General features: G+C 56.8%; 2 protein-coding genes across 2 annotated transcripts; both read right to left on the bottom strand.

The window, feature by feature from the left end:
• Positions 1-332: 332 nt before the first annotated feature.
• BESB_052420 (putative crooked neck family 1 protein) lies at positions 333-8,620 on the bottom strand (the record flags this gene model as incomplete). Its single annotated transcript, XM_029363677.1, has 14 exons — positions 333-398; positions 726-899; positions 1,412-1,480; positions 1,857-2,018; positions 2,315-2,422; positions 2,929-3,102; positions 3,727-3,880; positions 4,412-4,612; positions 5,279-5,380; positions 5,825-5,910; positions 6,370-6,472; positions 6,971-7,091; positions 7,430-7,632; positions 8,277-8,620. The coding sequence occupies 14 exons, from the start codon at positions 8,618-8,620 to the stop codon at positions 333-335; spliced, it is 2,067 nt and encodes a 688-aa protein (XP_029219600.1).
• A 3,091-nt stretch (positions 8,621-11,711) lies between these two features.
• On the bottom strand, positions 11,712-16,345 carry BESB_052410 (glyceraldehyde-3-phosphate dehydrogenase GAPDH2; the record flags this gene model as incomplete). The annotated part of the gene is made up of 6 exons (XM_029363676.1): positions 11,712-12,435; positions 12,660-12,913; positions 13,246-13,409; positions 13,630-13,870; positions 14,224-14,606; positions 15,190-16,345. The coding sequence occupies 6 exons, from the start codon at positions 16,343-16,345 to the stop codon at positions 11,712-11,714; spliced, it is 2,922 nt and encodes a 973-aa protein (XP_029219599.1).
• Between the last annotated feature and the right edge of the window lie 1,542 nt (positions 16,346-17,887).

The following is a 17,887-nucleotide window of genomic DNA, read 5'->3' as shown; positions in this document are numbered from 1 at the left end:
GTGGCGCCATACGAGAGACGCAAGAGAAACCAACGGCACAGCCCTTAAATATATATATATATATATATATATAAATATATGTATATATATATATATAAATATATGTATATATATATATATATATATAAATATATGTATATATATAATGGCACAGTCGATGAAAAGGGAATTTTCTGTCGACTCATCGCGAGTCCACGACCGCGCGGAAGCGGCAGCCCACGACGAGGCAGCCAAGCGCGTCCTGGCGAGCGTGCTTGTTCGCTGGCTTAGCTCCTCCGCTCGCTCTCGCGACTCCTCGGGCGCGTTGTCCTTTGGATGGCGTTCCGCAGCGCTCAGTTCCCTGCGCCCGCAGCCTGCTTTCTCTTCCACAGCTTCGCCGCCTGCAGGATCTTAAGGTTCTGAGAAACCAAAGGGGGAAGAAGAAGATGCCCGCGAAAATTCATTGCACGCGCAAGACGAGTCAGTCAAAAGCATATAAACAAAGCAAAGTCCCCAGCAACAAAATCAAAAACCTACTCTCCACGATGTTTTGCTTTTTCCCGTATGAATTCATATGCAGAGACATGTGTCTGCCAAGGGACATACACCCCGCCACAGCCGCGCAAGAGGAAGCAAAAGATAGATCGCAAAAAAAAGCGGAGGCGAACGCGATATCTTGATATACTGATGCCCTTATGTGCGAAATAAAAAAGCGGAATATATGTGACTTTTCCTTTTTAACTTACAGCTGCGCTACCGGGGTCGTCGGGGAAGACGTAGGCCGTGGTTTCGACGGTGGACTCAATTCCAGTGTCTTCATCCTTTTCCACGCGAATTTTTTTCACCTTCTTCGGCAGCATGTTGAACACGCGACCGATCGACGCCGCGTCTCCACTCTCGCGCTCCATCGCGAGCCAGTGCTGCAACCCACGCAGATAAAAAAAAACGAAACTCACGCGTGAAAATGCCCACGCAATCCTCGCGCTTCTTGGTCTCCCCGCCTCTGCCCCCCGCCACGCCTCGCTACGAGTCGACTCTCTGTGTTCTTTCACATCATCCTATCTCGCCGTTTGCTCCCATCATGCAGCGTTCGCTTCCTCTACAGCCTTCAGCCTTGACTCTTCTTTGTGTTTCGTTCGCTTCCAAATTTTGTGTCTCCTGCGTGTTGACACTCGTGGAATCGCTCTCTGCGCACTCAGGCGGGGCGCTCTGCTTCTCGTGGTTATTTTCTTTTGCATCTCGTTCGCCTCGTCTCTATCTACTTAACTCGATATTTATCCATCTATCTATCTGTCTATCTACATCTCATGCCCAACATACTGTGCGCGCTGGAAAAACGGCGCAGCGTTCCTCCGTTTGCTGGCTGCAACGCGCGTCAGGCTGAGCCAAGCGTTGCACACTTGGTTTTTTTATTTTTAAACGATCGCTTTACCTCGAGAAGCGACGCGCGGTCTTCGTCCCAGCTGTTTTCTTTGCACAGCTCGATGCCCCGCCGAAGCACCTGGAGGAATCCAGCGCGGACGACACTCAAAACATATTCACCAAGCTTGATGGTGCTGAATCCAGAAACAACTGACTGAATCATCGGGAATCCTGCGCGCGAACAGAGAGCCTCTGGCGACACAGCAGCCGCGGCGCAGCTACGAGAGACGGCGCAAAGCAAAAGAGAGAAAAGGCGAAGGCGAAGAACAGATATAGAGATAGCTGAGGCGGAGCCGAATGGAACGACGCTCCGCAGTAATCAGCGAGGAGACAATCGGCATGCGCGCCCGTCTCCCTGCGACGAGCAAGGCGACGAGGCGTGTGCGGCCTGCCAAGGACGAGGCAGGGTGGCGGCGAAAGCGATCAAAAAGCATTCAAGACAGAGGGAGATTTACCTTTCGCGCCTTAGTCAGGTCCTCGACGACGCGCCACTCAAAGTCTGCGAAGCTTTTGAAGACTTTGACGTGCTGAGTCTTCTCCAGCAGCCGCTCGTACAGCGCCCGGGCGCGATCCAACGCCCCCGAGCCGATCTCCATGTCAATGTACGCCTTCCACAGCTGCGACAAGAAACGACAGAAAACACACGAACGCGCGCGGCATCCAGCGGCGGGCGCAGATCGGCAAATGAGGCGTCGGATGTGAAAGGGGAGACAAAAAGAAAAAGAGGAACCTCCAATCGAGAGGGGGGGGGGGGGGGGGGGGGGGGGGGGGGAAACACATGCGACACCAGAGAGCGAGACAAAGAGGGCACGGGCAACGCGGAAAGCACACAAAAATGCGAGAGTGGCTGGGACGAGGCAGCGAGGCACAAATTGCACGAGGAAAATCGAGAAGGAAGGGGAAAATCAGTTACCAATTCGGGCATGTCCATCTCTTCCATCCCAATCGCAAGTTCGCAGAGCGCACGCGCGCGCTCCTGCTCCTCCGCCAAAACTTCTAAGTCAATCATCGCAATCCAAGCCTGAAAACCCAAAAGACGCAAGGACACCAGTGTGAAAAAAAAGAAGACGAGCAAGTGACTTCCTGCGAACATGCAACCTCGTAAGTATATATATGTATATGTATTTTCCCTCTCAGATAGCGATGAGCAATCAATACTGCCATATATAATGCATATATATATGCATTACATAAATATATGTATAGGAATACACGTGGTACGCGTACATGTATCTGTATATACATATATGTGTGTATATGTACATATACGCTCATACGTATATATATGAGTCTTCGTGTGCAGAAATGTGTCAAGAAATGTAGCTTTTCTCAGTGACTCGGATGTGCAGATTCCATTCAACGGTAAATTTGTGCGCGGGACTGCATCAACGAGAAATTCCGCTCGCATGCAGCGCTCTTCACCGGCTGCGTCGCCGCCTGCAGCTTGGTCAGACCACGAAAATCAAGCCTGCCTGCGCGAGTCTTCGTAAATCTATATGTGCAGAAAAGTCACAAATGCGGACTCACTCGCGGATTGAATGGATGCAACTCGATGAACTTGGCATAAATCTTTCGGCAGCGATCGATGTTGCCCAGACGCAACTCCAGCTGCGCGTAAGCCACAAAGATTTTCGGCTTCCCGCACTCTGCGATGGCTCGGCCGAATATAAGCCGAGCTTTGTCGAGCTGCAGCCGGCGAACCTGAGGAAGAGAGAAAGAGAGAGCATCTCACAGAGGGTATGACGCGCAGGGAGAAGACAGCAGTCTAGCGCAACTCGAAGCAGCTTGACTAAAAGTTATCAAAATCCTGGGGAGAGATTAAGAGGGTTGGAGAGACGGTGCCTCACACAAAGCGCAGCAGACGGCAAGAAAGGGTAGGCGAACAGGCGACAGAAGTGCAGCGAGAAATCGAGAAAAAAGGAAATTCTCCTCTCGAATCAAGCGCACAGACGCCGCAGCAACGTGAAAACCACGAAACTGGAAAACGCACAAGAAACGAACAGCGACGCTACACGGGCGAGTGTAGGCAAGGCGCGCTCTCCTAGTCTGTTTCAAATCATCACCATAATTAGATGTGTAGGGTGGGTGTTTGTTCATCGAGACGACGGCGTGAGCTGGCTACTAGAGAAAAAACAAAAAAACATCGTAGAACGGAGCAAACGCGTCAGAGAGAAATCCTGGGCGGAGTCGTTTCATTCGAAAAGCCGGGAAAGCCGCGCCCGCGCGCAAGGAGAGGAGGGATGGTGACTATCTAGCGCGGGGGAGAGGATTATTGAAAAAAGAGAACGCATTAGATCCTGAGATATCGCTCAGGGTCCCTCTCACTTCGAAACTCGCGTAGAGAGACCAGACTTTCGCGAAGGAGAACTTCTTGTGCGGAATGACCTCCAGCATCTTCTGATAGACCTGACGGCAGCGCTCGATGTCGTTCGCCTGCAGCTCCTCGAAGAGTGCGTAGCAAATCCAAATGTACACGTACCTGAGACACACACCCCACGCCGCCGGGAAAAACAAAAAAAAACACACATGTTTATGTAGTCGTGTGAATATGCCTCTCTCTATATACACGCATGCATGTACGTATATATGCCTGTACATATGTAGGTGTATATCTGCTTTTAAATATATATATGTATATATATATATATATATATATATATATATATACGCGTGTATGTAGCTATGCATGTATTTGTGTAGAAGGGCTTCGAACGTGTTTGCATGCAAGTCTCCCTCTCTTCCAGCAGCCTCACACTCGCCGCGCACGCCACTCCCAGCCCTCCACAGATCTCCAAAGCGTGAAGCAGGGGGCTGCCGCTACTCTGTGCTGAGAGATTAGAAAACAGGGACAGTATTCTCAAGGCCTCTTCTCGTCCAACTCCGTCGTCCATCTCGTTTGGGTCTCGAGTTTCATCGACAGCGCAACGCTTTTCGTTGCCTTCGCGCTCTGTGCTGCTCGCCGCATACGCAGGCAGGAAGCCAGTTACAAAAAAAGTCGCTATTCACTTACCGCGTCCAGCATCGCTTCTCAAGAACTGGAGGAACATTCGCCAGCGCTCGCTCGTAAATGTTGCGGATTCTGTCGATGTCGCCGCGGCTCTCTTCGAGTCGAATGTAATCAATCCAGCAATCGTAGTTCAGCGGATTCGAGTGCAACTCCTCTTCGTAGACAAACACGCGCTTGCTCAACACCGTGTCCTCAATCCCTTCTCTGAAGGAAACAAGAAAACGCAGAAGAAAAAAAAGCTCAGGCTCGCGCGCTGCCGCATGCAGTCCGTGCACGCATGGGCCATGCATGCATATGTGTATACGTAGGACTCCAAAAACGCATATAAGTATGCAGGCACAGCTGTATATACATATATATATATATAAATATATATATATGCATATAGACCCAAACCCTATATAAACATATATATGTAGAGTCAGGGAATGGATATTTGCACGCGCAGGGCGGGAGAAACGAGGAAAAACCAGCTTATTTCTCGCAAGCAAAGGCGGGGAGCGCTCTGCCTCGCACCTGCGTATCGGCACTGATCGTACACAGGCACGCACACCAATTATATACATACATAGATAGATAGAAAAGCGACTGCAGTCAGGAAAATAGAGGAAGAGCGGGTACTCCACGCAGCAACAGAATTTGACAGCATCCGCCGAAAAGGCGCAGACAGATTTCCTGCTGGCGAGAGTGATGCACGTCAAACCACAGAAGAAATCGCCACAGAGGGAAACAGTCTTCACTCTAGTCCGTCGGGCTGGAGCGAATCCTCGGAGGCACTAGGCCGCATCCAGGCGAAAACTACAGAAAAGAGGATGAACGCGGCCAAGAAAAGCACACGCAGATCCGCCTCAAAAGCTCTCCCGCACGCACTTGTCGCCGAATTGCTTCTGAAAGGTCACGTATTTCTCGTAGAGCAAATCGGATTCGCCTTTGGGCAGACGCTCCAGCGCTTGCTGGTAGATTATCTTCGCCCTGCAAAAAGCGCATGCCCGGCCGCACATGCAGACAAGACTAAACTCAGTTCGCGGCGGCGGCACCAAAGCAGCCAAAACGTCGACTACTCCTTGCGAGCCGCCTCTCCGAACCGGAATCCATGCGACAGGCACATAGAAAGGTAAACAAATATATAGATAAAAAAATGATTGGTATGATAAGCAGATAGATAAATAAATAGATCGAAGAACGGAGAGATGAATAGATAAATAAAATAATAAATGAGATGAATAGATGCGATCCAGAGAAAAACGCCCGGAACTTGCCACAGCCTCGCAGGCGAAGGTCAACACACCGATCTCTCACCTAGACACGCATGTGTATACATATGCATGCATGCCTGTATGGGTATTTATATAGATATATATACGGCAGCATCGAAAGAATGTAAAGAGACGCGAGAAAAGGGGCGAAGGGACTCACCGTTCGGTCTCCCGTTGGCGCTCTTCGAACTGCGCAAACTTGAAGTAAAATTGTTCATCAAGCATGTCCTCCGGCAGCAACTCGATCTGAAGCAGAAACGGCATGACAGACAGCGAAACGGGCCAGTAAGCCAAATTTTTCAACCTTAAAAAACCACGCCGCTTTGCAGGTACGTTAAGGTCTCCGAGAACAATGTGTCTCGCGTCTCGTTCCTTGCAATGCTCAGCAGGCGCAGCTCCTCCGCGCTGCAGCATGCGGAGAGCCGCGGCGTCTCCTTCGTCTTGACTCCAGCTCCTTCGCTTGAAGAACGAGAGGAAGGCAGGCGATGCAAGATCTTGCGCATGCCCCGTGTAACGCAATCCCGGACGCACAGTCTGCTGGATGAGCCGCCTCGCTGTGAAACGTCTGTCGGTCGAATAAAAGACAAGCGCGTCACCAAGCGCCACTGCGGCCGCAGCGAGGATTCGGGAGGCTCCACACATGCCGCGGCAACGCTGGAAGCCGCCTCGAGTGTGTGTTTCGAAACAGGTTTGAGGAGTACTTACGGCCTTCTCGAAACCTGCGCGCGCGCGTGGGATGTGTTTGTGTCGCTCCTCGAACTTGCAAAATCGAAGAAACGCGTCCTGAGAGGGGCGATTGCTCAGGTACCTGTGACGAGCCACAAACCAAAAAGAAACGCTTTGAGACATGGTGCAAGCCCAACCCGCGGCTAGAAAGGAACGCACGCTTCTCCGATTCGTCTCCGGTTTTCGTTCTTCCAAAGCGAGCGAGACAGTCGAAACAGAAGCGAGAAGAGAAGACACGTGCCTAGAGTTCGGCAGTTGCGCGCGCTTCTTTTCTTGTCTGTTTGTCGGCGCGGCGCGGAGAAAGAGAAGCACACGCCGCGGCCGAGGCACAGAAGCACCCGCATTGACTCAGACCACGAACCCACTTCACGCAGAGCTGCCCTGCGTCCTCCATTCAGTCCCCCCCCCCCCCCCCCCTCCCTCCCCCCTCCTTCCCTCCCTGCACAGCAGTCGCTTGGCCCTCTGAAGGGGCGAGTCCCCCTGGAGCGCCTCGCAAGCAGCTCACAGAACTCCGCGCCCGCGACAGAGTGTCTCCGAGCTCGAATCTGGGGAAGCCCGCGTGAATGGCACGGCGTCCTACCTCTCGAAGACTTTGCGCGCGCGATCCAGTTCTTTGCAGCGCTCCTCGAAGTGAATGTAAAGCATCCAGCCCTTGTCGCTCGGGTTCCAGTCCATCCATCGCTCAAAAACGTTGCGGGCGCCTACTCGGCAAATCGCAAACCGCGCAAGCAAGAATGGGAGGTAAATATAAAAGACGCCTCGCATTCGGCGGCTGCAGGACCGCGAGAACACGCCCAGAGTCGACCCCAATCTTGCCCTCGGCCGGAGTTCAGCCCCGCTGCCTCGGTGCACATCCCTCAGCTGAATCTGCAATAAATATGTGTGTGCACCGAATGTATTGAAGGTAAGGTGTCCTGAGAAGAGTTTAGACAAAGTGATTCGAATTTAAGGACCCGGAACTGGGCACCACACACAAGCGATGATGCGTCATGTGGAGAAGCCCCTCTGAAGTCCAGCAGAGGGTGGAAGCGTAACTCACCTGCGTAGTTCCCCAGCAGCTCCTCCATGTGCGCGTACTTGAACCAGAATTGCTCCTGGCGCGGGAGCAGCAAACAGACCCGGTCGTAGAGATTCCGGCAGCTGTTGATGAATTTGTTTTTTGACTCCATCTCGATGTACTTCAGCCACAGCGTCGTATTCTGGTAGTCAACGTTCAGCGCGCGCTCAAACACGCTGCGCGCTCTGCAGAAAGAACAAAAAAGCGGATACAGGAGAAACTGTCAGATGAGACGATGCGTGCGAGATTGCGAGTCGAGTGAGCCGTCTGTGATTAAGTGCGTGGCTGCCCTGATTTGTCGGCCTCAGGGCTGAGTGCAGAGAAGATAAAGCCCGTCTGAACGTGTGAAAAGGCGCATCAGACGCTTGAAAATCGAATCAAACTGCCTCGCTCGCCAGGTCAAAGCACCGAGCTGGATGCGAACGGAGGCAGCGCCCGTCTGGGCCTTTAGCCCCGCGGGCGCCCGCCGCCCCTTCCAGGGGCACGGACGAACCGACGCTCCAGTGTCTCAGATGCGCTCGCCGAACGAAGCAGATGAGTCTCAGCACGCGCCTCCACCGCCTGATTACGACTTAAAGAGCGAGGCAGCCGCTTCCGCTCGAGGTCTCGAAGCGGCCACGAGAGAGACACGACGCGAAAATGCCGAAGCGTCCTCGGAAGCGTCCTCGGCTCGAGGCCCAAAGTCCACTACGCACACTCGTGCTGCCTCATCCTCTATCCGCCCCCCCGGGGTCTCCTCCCCTCCCTCCCCCATAGGACTTAGGGCTTAGCCTTTCGCCCTCGCCCCCCTCCGCCCCTTTTTCTGTTGGCTGCTTCGGAGAGCTCTCACCTTCTGAATTCCTTCTGCGCAGCCTCCCACTCGGCGTATTTGATCCAAGTGCCGATGTGGTGTCGCTGTCGGCGCAGGATGTCTTCAAACTCCTTCCGCTTTCGCACGCGGTACTGCTGAAGCTCCTCCTCGTCGGCGATGCGCTGTTGGGGGCGAGTCTGCGCCAAGTCGTCGAGCTGGCGGTCGACGGCCTCGCGCAGCAGCTGCTCTGCGGTGATTTGAACGGGCGCCGGCATTCTGTTTTTCACCTCCATCACCTTGCCTCGCGCGTGCAGCGGGTAGTTCCCGCCGCCCGACGACGAAGGCCCCTGTCGGATCGCGCCCGGCGGAATGTGCGCCGCCATCGTGGACAAAAAAAGTGTACTCGACAAAAGAGGCTTCCACGAGTCGACGCGAGAAGCGAAAGCTAAAAAACGCGGAGAGACGGCGTCCGCTGAAGGAGACGCAAGAGGGGAGCGAGGGGGCAGAGGAGGCGGCAGGGCAGGACGAAGACGTGGAGAGTCGCAACCGCGCAGAAATCAAAAGACCGGAGGCATACACACAAGACAGAAGGCGCGACGGAAAGCGCGGAGGAAGACGAGGAAGCAAGGAGGAAGAGCAGAGATTGGCAAAGTGACGAGACTGCGAGAGGGAGGTTGAGGCTGCGAAACTGTCCGCAGCCGCAGCCGCAGCCGCAGCCGCGACGCCGCACTCGCTTAGGACTAGAAGCCCAGCGTATCTGCAAAGTCTGGGCGGAGTAGGGATCGGCGTGGCTGACTGGCCTGGTGTAGATGCTTGTAAAGAAATTTAAAGTTGACAGAGAGGGCAGACGGAGGGCGCGAAAAGGAGGAAACTCCAACAACGAGGCTCTAGACGAGTTGCGAGTTGGTATGCGCCATCGGGATCTTGCCCTCGGCGGGAACGAAAGCCAAATATTCGCACGAGTGCTGACAACGAAAAAAAAAGATGTGCAGTCTCACTCGTCAATCCGCTTTCAGCGGCGAAAACTCAGGCCAACTCAGAGAGGACCGAATCTGCCAGCGTGCTTGCAGCGCCTTGATTGCAACCACGAGGTGATTGCATCCTTGCCCGCAAAAAAAGAAATGGCGGATCAAACCTATATGAAGACGACGGAGACTCGAGGGAAAGGTAGCAGAAGCACACGGAGGCCGAACGGCAGCGTTTCCCCGTCGTTTCCTGTCTGTTGCTTCTCAGAAAAATACACTGCACTGGGACCTCCAGTGCGGCAAGGCGGAAACCCCTCGAGACGCAAGTGCTCCTCTCCTTCCCTGACTGAAGAATTCGAGAGGGAATAGGGGAAGAACAAACACGAATGCTTGGCTTCCTCATGGACTGGGACGTCCTAGTGTAAAAAGTATCCCGCATGTCGCGCATGCAACGTCGGCGCTGAAACGAAGCAAGGTAACGTGCTGGACCACTTTACCGAACTTCCGGCAAAATCGCGAGATATCAAAACAGAAAAGAGCAGACCGGTGTCCTTGGTCATTTCATGTAGTTATTCAAGTTGTTCAGCTATACCAAGCTACACAAATTCCAAGAGTCCACAGCATTTTGCGGGTGCAGACTCATGAGGCTGTCAGCGCAGGAAGGAGGTAGTTTTGTGTCTCCTCGCAGACGACGTCGAGAGCGCAGACACTGCAGACGAGTTAGTCTTGGCACTCATAGTATCTTGTCGGCGGTCATTGTTCCCCGACATGGCGTCGCAGCTTTGCAAATCCTGAATCGAAGCCCGAGGGAGACGAGGTGTTTCCTCCGCGTGGAAAGCACGGCCGTGGATACAGCCGGGATTCAGCACCGTTACTCTGCCCAGTTGTAGCAAGAAGAGCTCAGCATCACACCATTTCGAGCTGCTAAGTATGGGGAGCTAAGACGAACACGAAACCGTTTCAGTTGTCGCAGCGACTGAACGCCGCCAAGCCTGAAGCCCGCGCGAGTCAGCCGCGTGAATGGAGGTCAACCTGTGTCTGCATCTGCAGAGAGCAAAGTGTAGATTCTCCGAGGCATCTAGCAAAGAATAACCGAATATGCGAAAAGAGCGGCAACGTGGTTGCCACTGTGTCGGTGCTTCCAGGCAGTCTGCGTCGCAGCTATTATGGCTCCGAGCTTATCTACGCAGCCACAAGCTCTCTGTAAACACTCTTTGATGGCGAGCGCCCATTCCTCGCAAGTCGGGGGAATGGAAGAGTCCTTAGGCTAGATGCGCCAGCCAGCTGTGGATGACGCAGCCATAGTAACGAAAGTCCTGTAGTGCGACGGCGTTTGCCGCGACAAGAAAATTCCGTCATGCCCCCTACTCCAAGAGGCGCAGCGTGAAACCTCTGATCCTCAGGTAGCACGCATACGAGCGAAACTTGACACACGCTACAATGAGAAATCACTGCTGCCCGGTTCTTGCCGGTGTTTCCCCCGGTGTCTTTTATGCAATGCTGACTGGCGCTCTTCCCTCTGTAAGTGGGCGCTGGCAGCGCCGCTTAAATCCATGCGGAGGTGAGACTGGCTGTTGTTTGTCGTCTCACACGATATGCATCGACACCGAAACCGAGAAGCCAAGCATGAGCCACATGGATCCCCGTGCCCCATCCTACACCGTACTTCGACTTGACTGAGCCTGGAGTCCCGCGTTTCGCTTCTTGAAAATGACTAAGTCATACAGCTCGTGCCTATGTCAAAGTGCCGCCTCTACCAGGCTGACTAGTGAAGTAATGCCGCGCCTTCAGGCGCTGGCGGAGTTTTAATCGTTTACTTGATGTTTGTACCAACACATCTGGATCATTTGAACTCGACATTGTTCGCAGTCAAATCACACAAGAGATTTCATCCTTCAAAACTGTGTTTGCTCGCGACACACAAGCGCTTCTTTTGGTGAAAGAGCAACAGAGCGCGAAGCGCTCTCCACGGCAGACGGGCACGGAAGACTCCGGAAACGCACGCTGAGCGCAATGCGCTCTCGACTTGTAACCCGACATGCCGCAGCGAGAGGCCGCTGTCGAGAAAATCAGTGGCTTGCCTGTTTCACGGCTGTCAAGGCGCTTTTGACGCGCGGTGAAACAGGATGCCGCATGCACCGCAACGCATGCAAAGCCCGGGAAGACTCTTCCCAGGAGCGGCACTGACGTTTTCTCGCCGACGACGGAGTGATGGAGCAGCGCACAGCAAAGCGGACGAACCCATCCGAAGCAAAGCACGACTGTGGCATTGCATGGGTCACGCAACTCCGTTCCCTCTGTGTGCACTACTCACCCTCGTCACCTGCCCTCCTCCTCCTGACGCAGCAGGCGTCCTCGTGACTGGACTTTTTCTTGCCGAGGTGACGGAGCGAGGGGGGGGCGCTGTGGAGTTTTATTTCTGCCCCTTCTCCACAAGCGCTTGGCAGCCTCTCGCAAGGAGGCAGCACGTTCGCCGGAGCACGCCACTCGGAGTGCGCAGGCGGCCTGCTCAGAAGGGTTTTCGATCTAGACCGGTACCCTCAGCGACGACGCCGTCCTTGGCAGCCATGACGGCGATCAGGTCGACGAGGCGTGCCGAGTAGGCGTATTCGTTGTCATACCAGGAGACGAGTTTGACAAAGTTCGGATTGAGCATGATGCCGGCGTTTGCGTCGAACACGGTGGAGCACTGCGAGCCGACGATGTCCTGCGAGACGATCGGCTCCTCGGTGTAGCCGATGATGCCGCGCATGTAGGTTTCGCTCGCTTCGCGGACAGCCTTCTTGATGTCTTCGTAGGTCGCACTCTTGTTCAAGCGGCACGTGAGGTCGACGACGGAGACGTCCAGCGTGGGGACGCGGAAGGCCATGCCGGTCAGCCTGCCCTTCATGTGCGGCAGGCAGCGCGCGACGGCCTTCGCGGCGCCAGTCGAGGACGGGATGATGTTGGCACCTGACGAGCGCCCGCCGCGCCAGTCCTTCTTCGAGGTGCCGTCTACCACCTTTTGCGTGCCCGTCGCTGCATGAACAGTAGTCATGAGTCCCTCCACCAAGCCAAAGTTATCATCGATCACCTTAACCAACGGCGCGAGCCCGTTCGTCGTGCAGGACGCACACGACACCACCTTCATGCTCGACTCGTACTCCTGCTCCGCGTTGACGCCCACTACCAGCGTCGGCGTTGTCTCGTCCTTCGCCGGCGCGGAAATCACCGCGTGCTTGGCGCCGCCCGGCCTGCACACGAGACAAGGCAGCGCCCCAAGAGAAGGCGCGTAACGGCAAAGCAACCGCGGGAGACGTTTTAAACATGTCAACAATTTTAAAAAAACCATGATGGGTTGGATTTCCGTACACACGGCTGCAGTCTGTTCGCGCCACGATCTGAACCTGGGTTTCCGCGAGGCGCCAGATCCCCCCCCCCCCCGCGCAGCGACTCAGCGGAGGGACACGCTGCTCACCTGCTGACGTGCTTCAGGGCGTCCTCCGTCGTGCAGAAGGCGCCGGTCGACTCGCAGACGTAGTCGACGCCTTTGTCTGCCCAGGGGATCTCAGATGGATTGCGAGTGTTGGAGACGGAGATCTCCTGCCCGTTCACAATGAGTCCATCCGCCGTCGCCTCGATGTTGCCGTCGAAGCGGCCGTGGACCGAGTCATACTTGAGCATGTACGCGATATACGCGGGATCCATGCTGCAGTTGATGTGCGTGACGGTCTGTGCACGCGAAAAAAGACACGCAAGGAACGACTTGACTGCGCCGCGGAGCTCTCACCGACCTCTAAGTCGCCGTCTGTTTTGCCTCCTCACAGATCTTATCCATCCGTTCCTGGACCCTAACTCCCCACCACAGCTCGATTGACCGGCGCGGCCTGTCGGTCATATCAGGCTTCTCCACACTTTTTGGCTAAATACAAAAAGCAGAGACACCTCACACCCCCAGCCCTTCCCGCCTCCCCCGCTCCCCCCTCTCCCTAGACTGAAGCAGCTGCAGGCCACTGGGAGTGACGTGGCTGTCCGCGCTTGCACGGGTGCGAGCGGCGACTTACCACGTTCGGTCTGCTCATGGCGATGCGGAAGACGAGGCGGCCGATGCGACCCATGCCGTTGATGCCCATGCGAATCGGGGCATTGGCCTTCGAGCTCGCGCCGCTGCCGCCCAGGAGCCCAAACAACCCAGTCGGCGAGACCTGGGGGACCTCCAAAGTTTTGCCTGAAGGGAGACAGCGGGAACGACGCGAGCGCAGCGACCTCGATCTCGCGATCCAGCCCCGCCTAACGCTTCCAACCGCCAAACGCCGCATGCACACCCTCCAGCGAGTGAAGCACCTTTCCGCCCGCTCCCCCCGCCCCCCACAGAGCCTGGATGCTGGCAGTCCGTGGCTTCGGTAGGCGCAGGGGACGCCCCCCTTCTCCCCCCTCCCACCCCTCACCTGAGGCAGCTGAAGAGGCGTAGGCAGTCCGGTTGTGGCTGCGAATGCTCGCGCTGCGCGCCGCCGCGGGGGTGGAAGCCGCCGCGGGGGTGGCCGAGGGAACGGGCGCCGGACCCAGGAAGCCAAAGTTCGACGCCAAGAGCGCCTCTGTTGTCAAGGCGATGTTTTCTCCGCCCACGGAGGTCTTCGACGTGCCGCAGCGCGGGTCGCGCTCAGTGCGCAGGAGCTCCTCAGAGAGCGACTGGAGGCAGAAAACGCGCGGAAGCAAAGTGAGTCGAGACAGCGAAGCGAACCACGCGCAGCCCAACGCCGCGCACTGCCCGCAGAGTTGTGCCACAGAAACGAAGAAGCACCCCGGCGCCCACGCGTAGAGAGTGAAACAAACAGCTCAGATCCTCGGCGTAGACTCGCCTGCTGCGCGTGTGAACCAAAAAGCAAAGGGGCAAAGTGGCTGGGGCTGACGCCGCAAAGGCGAGGGCCGAGAGTCTCGGGAGGAGGACAGCGGCTACGCTAGACGGCAGACACACAGATGAGAGAGCGGAGAAAGTGAGTAGAGAAACACGAGTGGAACAGTTGTGGGTTCAGAAGGGTTACCTGGACGAGGTTGCACATGTGGCTCGAGGAGCCGCGTCCCTCTGCAGCCATTTGCTCCAAGGCCGCAGGGCCGTCGATGCCGAGCTCCTGCAAGAGATCTAGCGCGACGGCCTCCACTTCGCCCTCCGTCACCGCCGCCATGGGCTCCAGAGACGTGGCGGGGTTGAGCGGCGAGGCCGCGGCGGGCGTCTGCACCGCTTCCTCGGGCACGGGGGAGCAGAAGTCGGTCGTCTTCGCGACCAGCGAGAGGTACGCGTCGTCGAGGATGCAGCGCTGAAGCAGCTCGTCGCCGCTCTGTTCGTACTGCACCACACAGCGTGGGTGCTGCCGGCAGAGGAGTGCGTCCGCGTGAAGCGCCGCGCAGGGGAGGTCTTCGAAGGGCGCTGCGAAAAAGAAGACACGCACACGAGGATCGCACCCGTGAAACCCCGGCGGACGCTTCTGAAGCTCCGCAGGAACAGGCGGACGCGCGGGAGGGGAGGAACGCAGCCACATCGAAACACCCTACCAAACCCAGCGCCACAAACACACGCGCAGCACACCCAGCGCCGCAGACGCAGCCCCTCGAAGCAAGACAAGAGAGCGCCCTCTCTTGCGTGGATACTCGCGCAGCCTCTGCCCGCGCCGCGGATACAGATGCACACGCGAAAGCACAGATGAATAGGTGATGCATATACATCTATAAATATAGAAATAAAACATGTAAATATATGTAACTATACAAAGATACGTGTACAGATATACGACGCCAGAGCACAAGGACAGGCCCGGCGTGGACGCTGAGTCGAGGGGCTGCAGCACAGATCCATCCCTTAGATAGGGAGGTTGCTCCCAAACAGCCGAGTCGTGTTCGCTATTTAACCAATCATGTTGCATGAATGCAATTAGTGAACGCTCCATCCTCGCCTTGCGCAGCTCGCTGTGCGATCTCTCTTCTCTCCCCGGGTTTGGGATTGCGGCGCTCACCGAAGTTGTTGTGGAAGTAGATCTTGAGGACGCGTTTGTTTCCTGGGTCTGCGATTTGAAAGTGTTTCGGCGCGAGAAGGACGCGGGGGACTTTCCCTCGCGCGTCGGAGCCGGCCTCCGAGACGACGCGCTGATTGATCGCGTAGCGGAGGTCGCCAGCGGCGACGGCGGTGGCGAGCGCCCTGGCGCTCTCTTCGGCGGCTTCTTGCGTAAGAAGTTCAGCCGCTGCGACCAGCTCCTCGTATTCCTCAGCCGCCTCCACAGCCTCTTTCTCTGCAGCGGCAGCGAGATTCTCCTTCTTGTTCTTGGTGGCGTCCTCGAAGGCGCGGCTTGCCTCCTCGTGGCGCAGCGCCGCCTCCTGGGCGGCGTTCACGTACTCGCTGACCGCCAGCTCTCGCTCCTCCATCTGGCGACCAGTCTCCTCGACGGCGTTTTCGAGTTCTTCCAGCTTCTCCAGGGCCTCGGGAACGGACTCGATCGCCTCGGGACCGATGCCGAAGAGCGCTTCGACGCCCTGGGCGACAGGCTCCTCCGCCGCCGCATCCGCCGACGCGGCGGCTTGCTCGGCCTGCTTTTTCCTCTCGGCTTCCTCCCGCGCGCGCTCCACCAGGGCCGCGGCGTCGGTGTCTGCGACGGCCTGCGCGTACGCGGCGATATCCTGTGCCTCGGCTGCGGCGTTGGCAGCGGCGGTGGCGAGCTCCTGCGCCGCCGCGACGTCGCCCTTCGCCGCAGCCTCTCTCGCGGCCTCGGCGAACTGCTCAGCCTCCGAGGCTGCGCGCTGCGCATGTTCCGCTGCGAGGGCTTGCTCCTCGCGAAGGAGTTCCTCGGCCTCGCGCAGCGAAGGCAGCGCGGGGCTGCTGGCCTCCTCGGGCTTCAGGGGAGAAGCCGCTGAGGAGGGCTCTGTGCATGACTGGGCATTTTCCGCCGCCGCAGAGGAGTCGCGAGCCACGCTGCTGCGCGGCGAAGCCGACGCGGAAGAGGAGGAGGCGTCGAGACGGACGGCGGCTGCGCCGTGGAAGGCGCGCCGCGAGAGGGAGGGAGACGAGGACGGAGAGAAGACGGGGGCGAGAGCGAGCGCGAGAAGCACGAAAAAAACGAACGGCTGCGAAAGTCGCACCCGTCCGCAGACGGGCGACGCGCAGTCGAGCCTAGACATGGTGTGCCTGAGCGAAGAAACGGGAAGACGGTTTGGCAAGGCGCGCGCGAGACAGAAACGAGCGTGAATCAGCCCAGTGTTGCCGCAGCAGGGATGTAATATGTGGGGTGCTCGCTACACCGGCGTCAACGCTTGGACTTTCGCTGGGTTGCCCATTAGAAGAGAGCGGATACAGAAAGAAAAACGCCGGTGGACGGAAAAAAAAATCCAGCCCGCTCTCTCGAGGACGGCCTGGGCGTCGCGGCGGCCGTCAGCCTTTTGGGTAGAGCGCTCAGAGGCACATGCCGTCGGCAGATGAGGAGTGTGTGGCACACCACTCTGCGCTTGTGTGCAGGCAACGCGCCTTCTGGAGAGCCCCGGTCGTTGGACGGTGGCGCTCGCGCGCGCTGCGCGGCAACAGAGAGCGGCAACCCAGCCGCCCCGCCCTGTCTTACCACCACAATCCGCTTTTCTCTGCACAGCGGAGACACACTTTTCGCGGAGCCGCCGCTGCCATCGAGAGTTTGCGGTGTACAGACTCCGCGCGCGCGCAACTTGGGACACTCGATCGCAAAAAAACGAAGCGTCGATGCGGCGCACAAACGATCTGAAACTGCTGGCCCCGCCAGAGACGGCGGGGGACGACGCCTGCAACGCAGCAGCCCCCGCCACAGGACGTGAACAGAGTTTTTTGCAGAGAAACGGGTAGACACAGAGAACGAAACTCGTATCATTCCACGAAACAGCGGGGACCCGTCTTCGTTCCCAGATGCGCATGATGAAGCCAGTGTGCGTCGATTTGGCTGTCAGACTGCCCACAGGCAACATGAGACCGCGTCACCAGCAGAAACAGAGACGTCTCGCCTCAGTTTTCGACGAATTCCGTGCGCTGAAGGAACACATGCCGAATACGCAAGAATCTTCGGCCTCGCGGGCGACACCACGCGACTTCTAGGTGGCACACTGCTGCTCGCCCGCGCTCCCGAGGCAATAGTCACCACGATTCGGATTCCGTGCTTTGCTGAACCGGAGATCGCGGTAACCCATGCGCTTGTCGCATGCTCAGCAGACATTGCTTCGGCACACCGCATCGGTCTCGCCGCAACGCGAAAACTGCGCATACACACAGGCACGTATTCTCCGTTTCGCCGTGTCACCAAGGTCAATACCTTGGTGGAGGCGATGGCGTCTCCTTGACTGGGGCTGCGGCGCGCGAGTACTCGAGGCGCAGAGCCTGCAGCCAATCCAGTAGCCGTACGCTGCTCTGAAAACGAGTCGGGTCGTCGACTCCAACGTCTCTCGCAAGATTATGTCTACGCCTCCGTCTTTCGCTTGCCTGGGCCTTGCTGCGACAGTCGTCAGACGCCGCGGCAGTGCCTTGAATGCCTCCACTTACGCGGAAAAACATCAACAGCCCGCCGGCTGTTCGCCGGCATCGCGACATCGCGTGGTTCCAAAAACTGTCCAGCGGTTTTACTATGTGTCTGCCACGCTCCTCTGTGTGCTTTCATCAGCAGATCTACACCGTGTGCCGCTGTGGAAAACGTTTCTGCGTGTTTGGGT

Source organism: Besnoitia besnoiti, chromosome IV (genome assembly GCF_002563875.1).
Source record: "Besnoitia besnoiti strain Bb-Ger1 chromosome IV, whole genome shotgun sequence".
Taxonomy (NCBI): Eukaryota; Apicomplexa; class Conoidasida; order Eucoccidiorida; family Sarcocystidae; genus Besnoitia; species Besnoitia besnoiti.
Note: the sequence above shows the minus strand (reverse complement) of the source record. Positions and strands in the feature narration are given on the sequence as shown.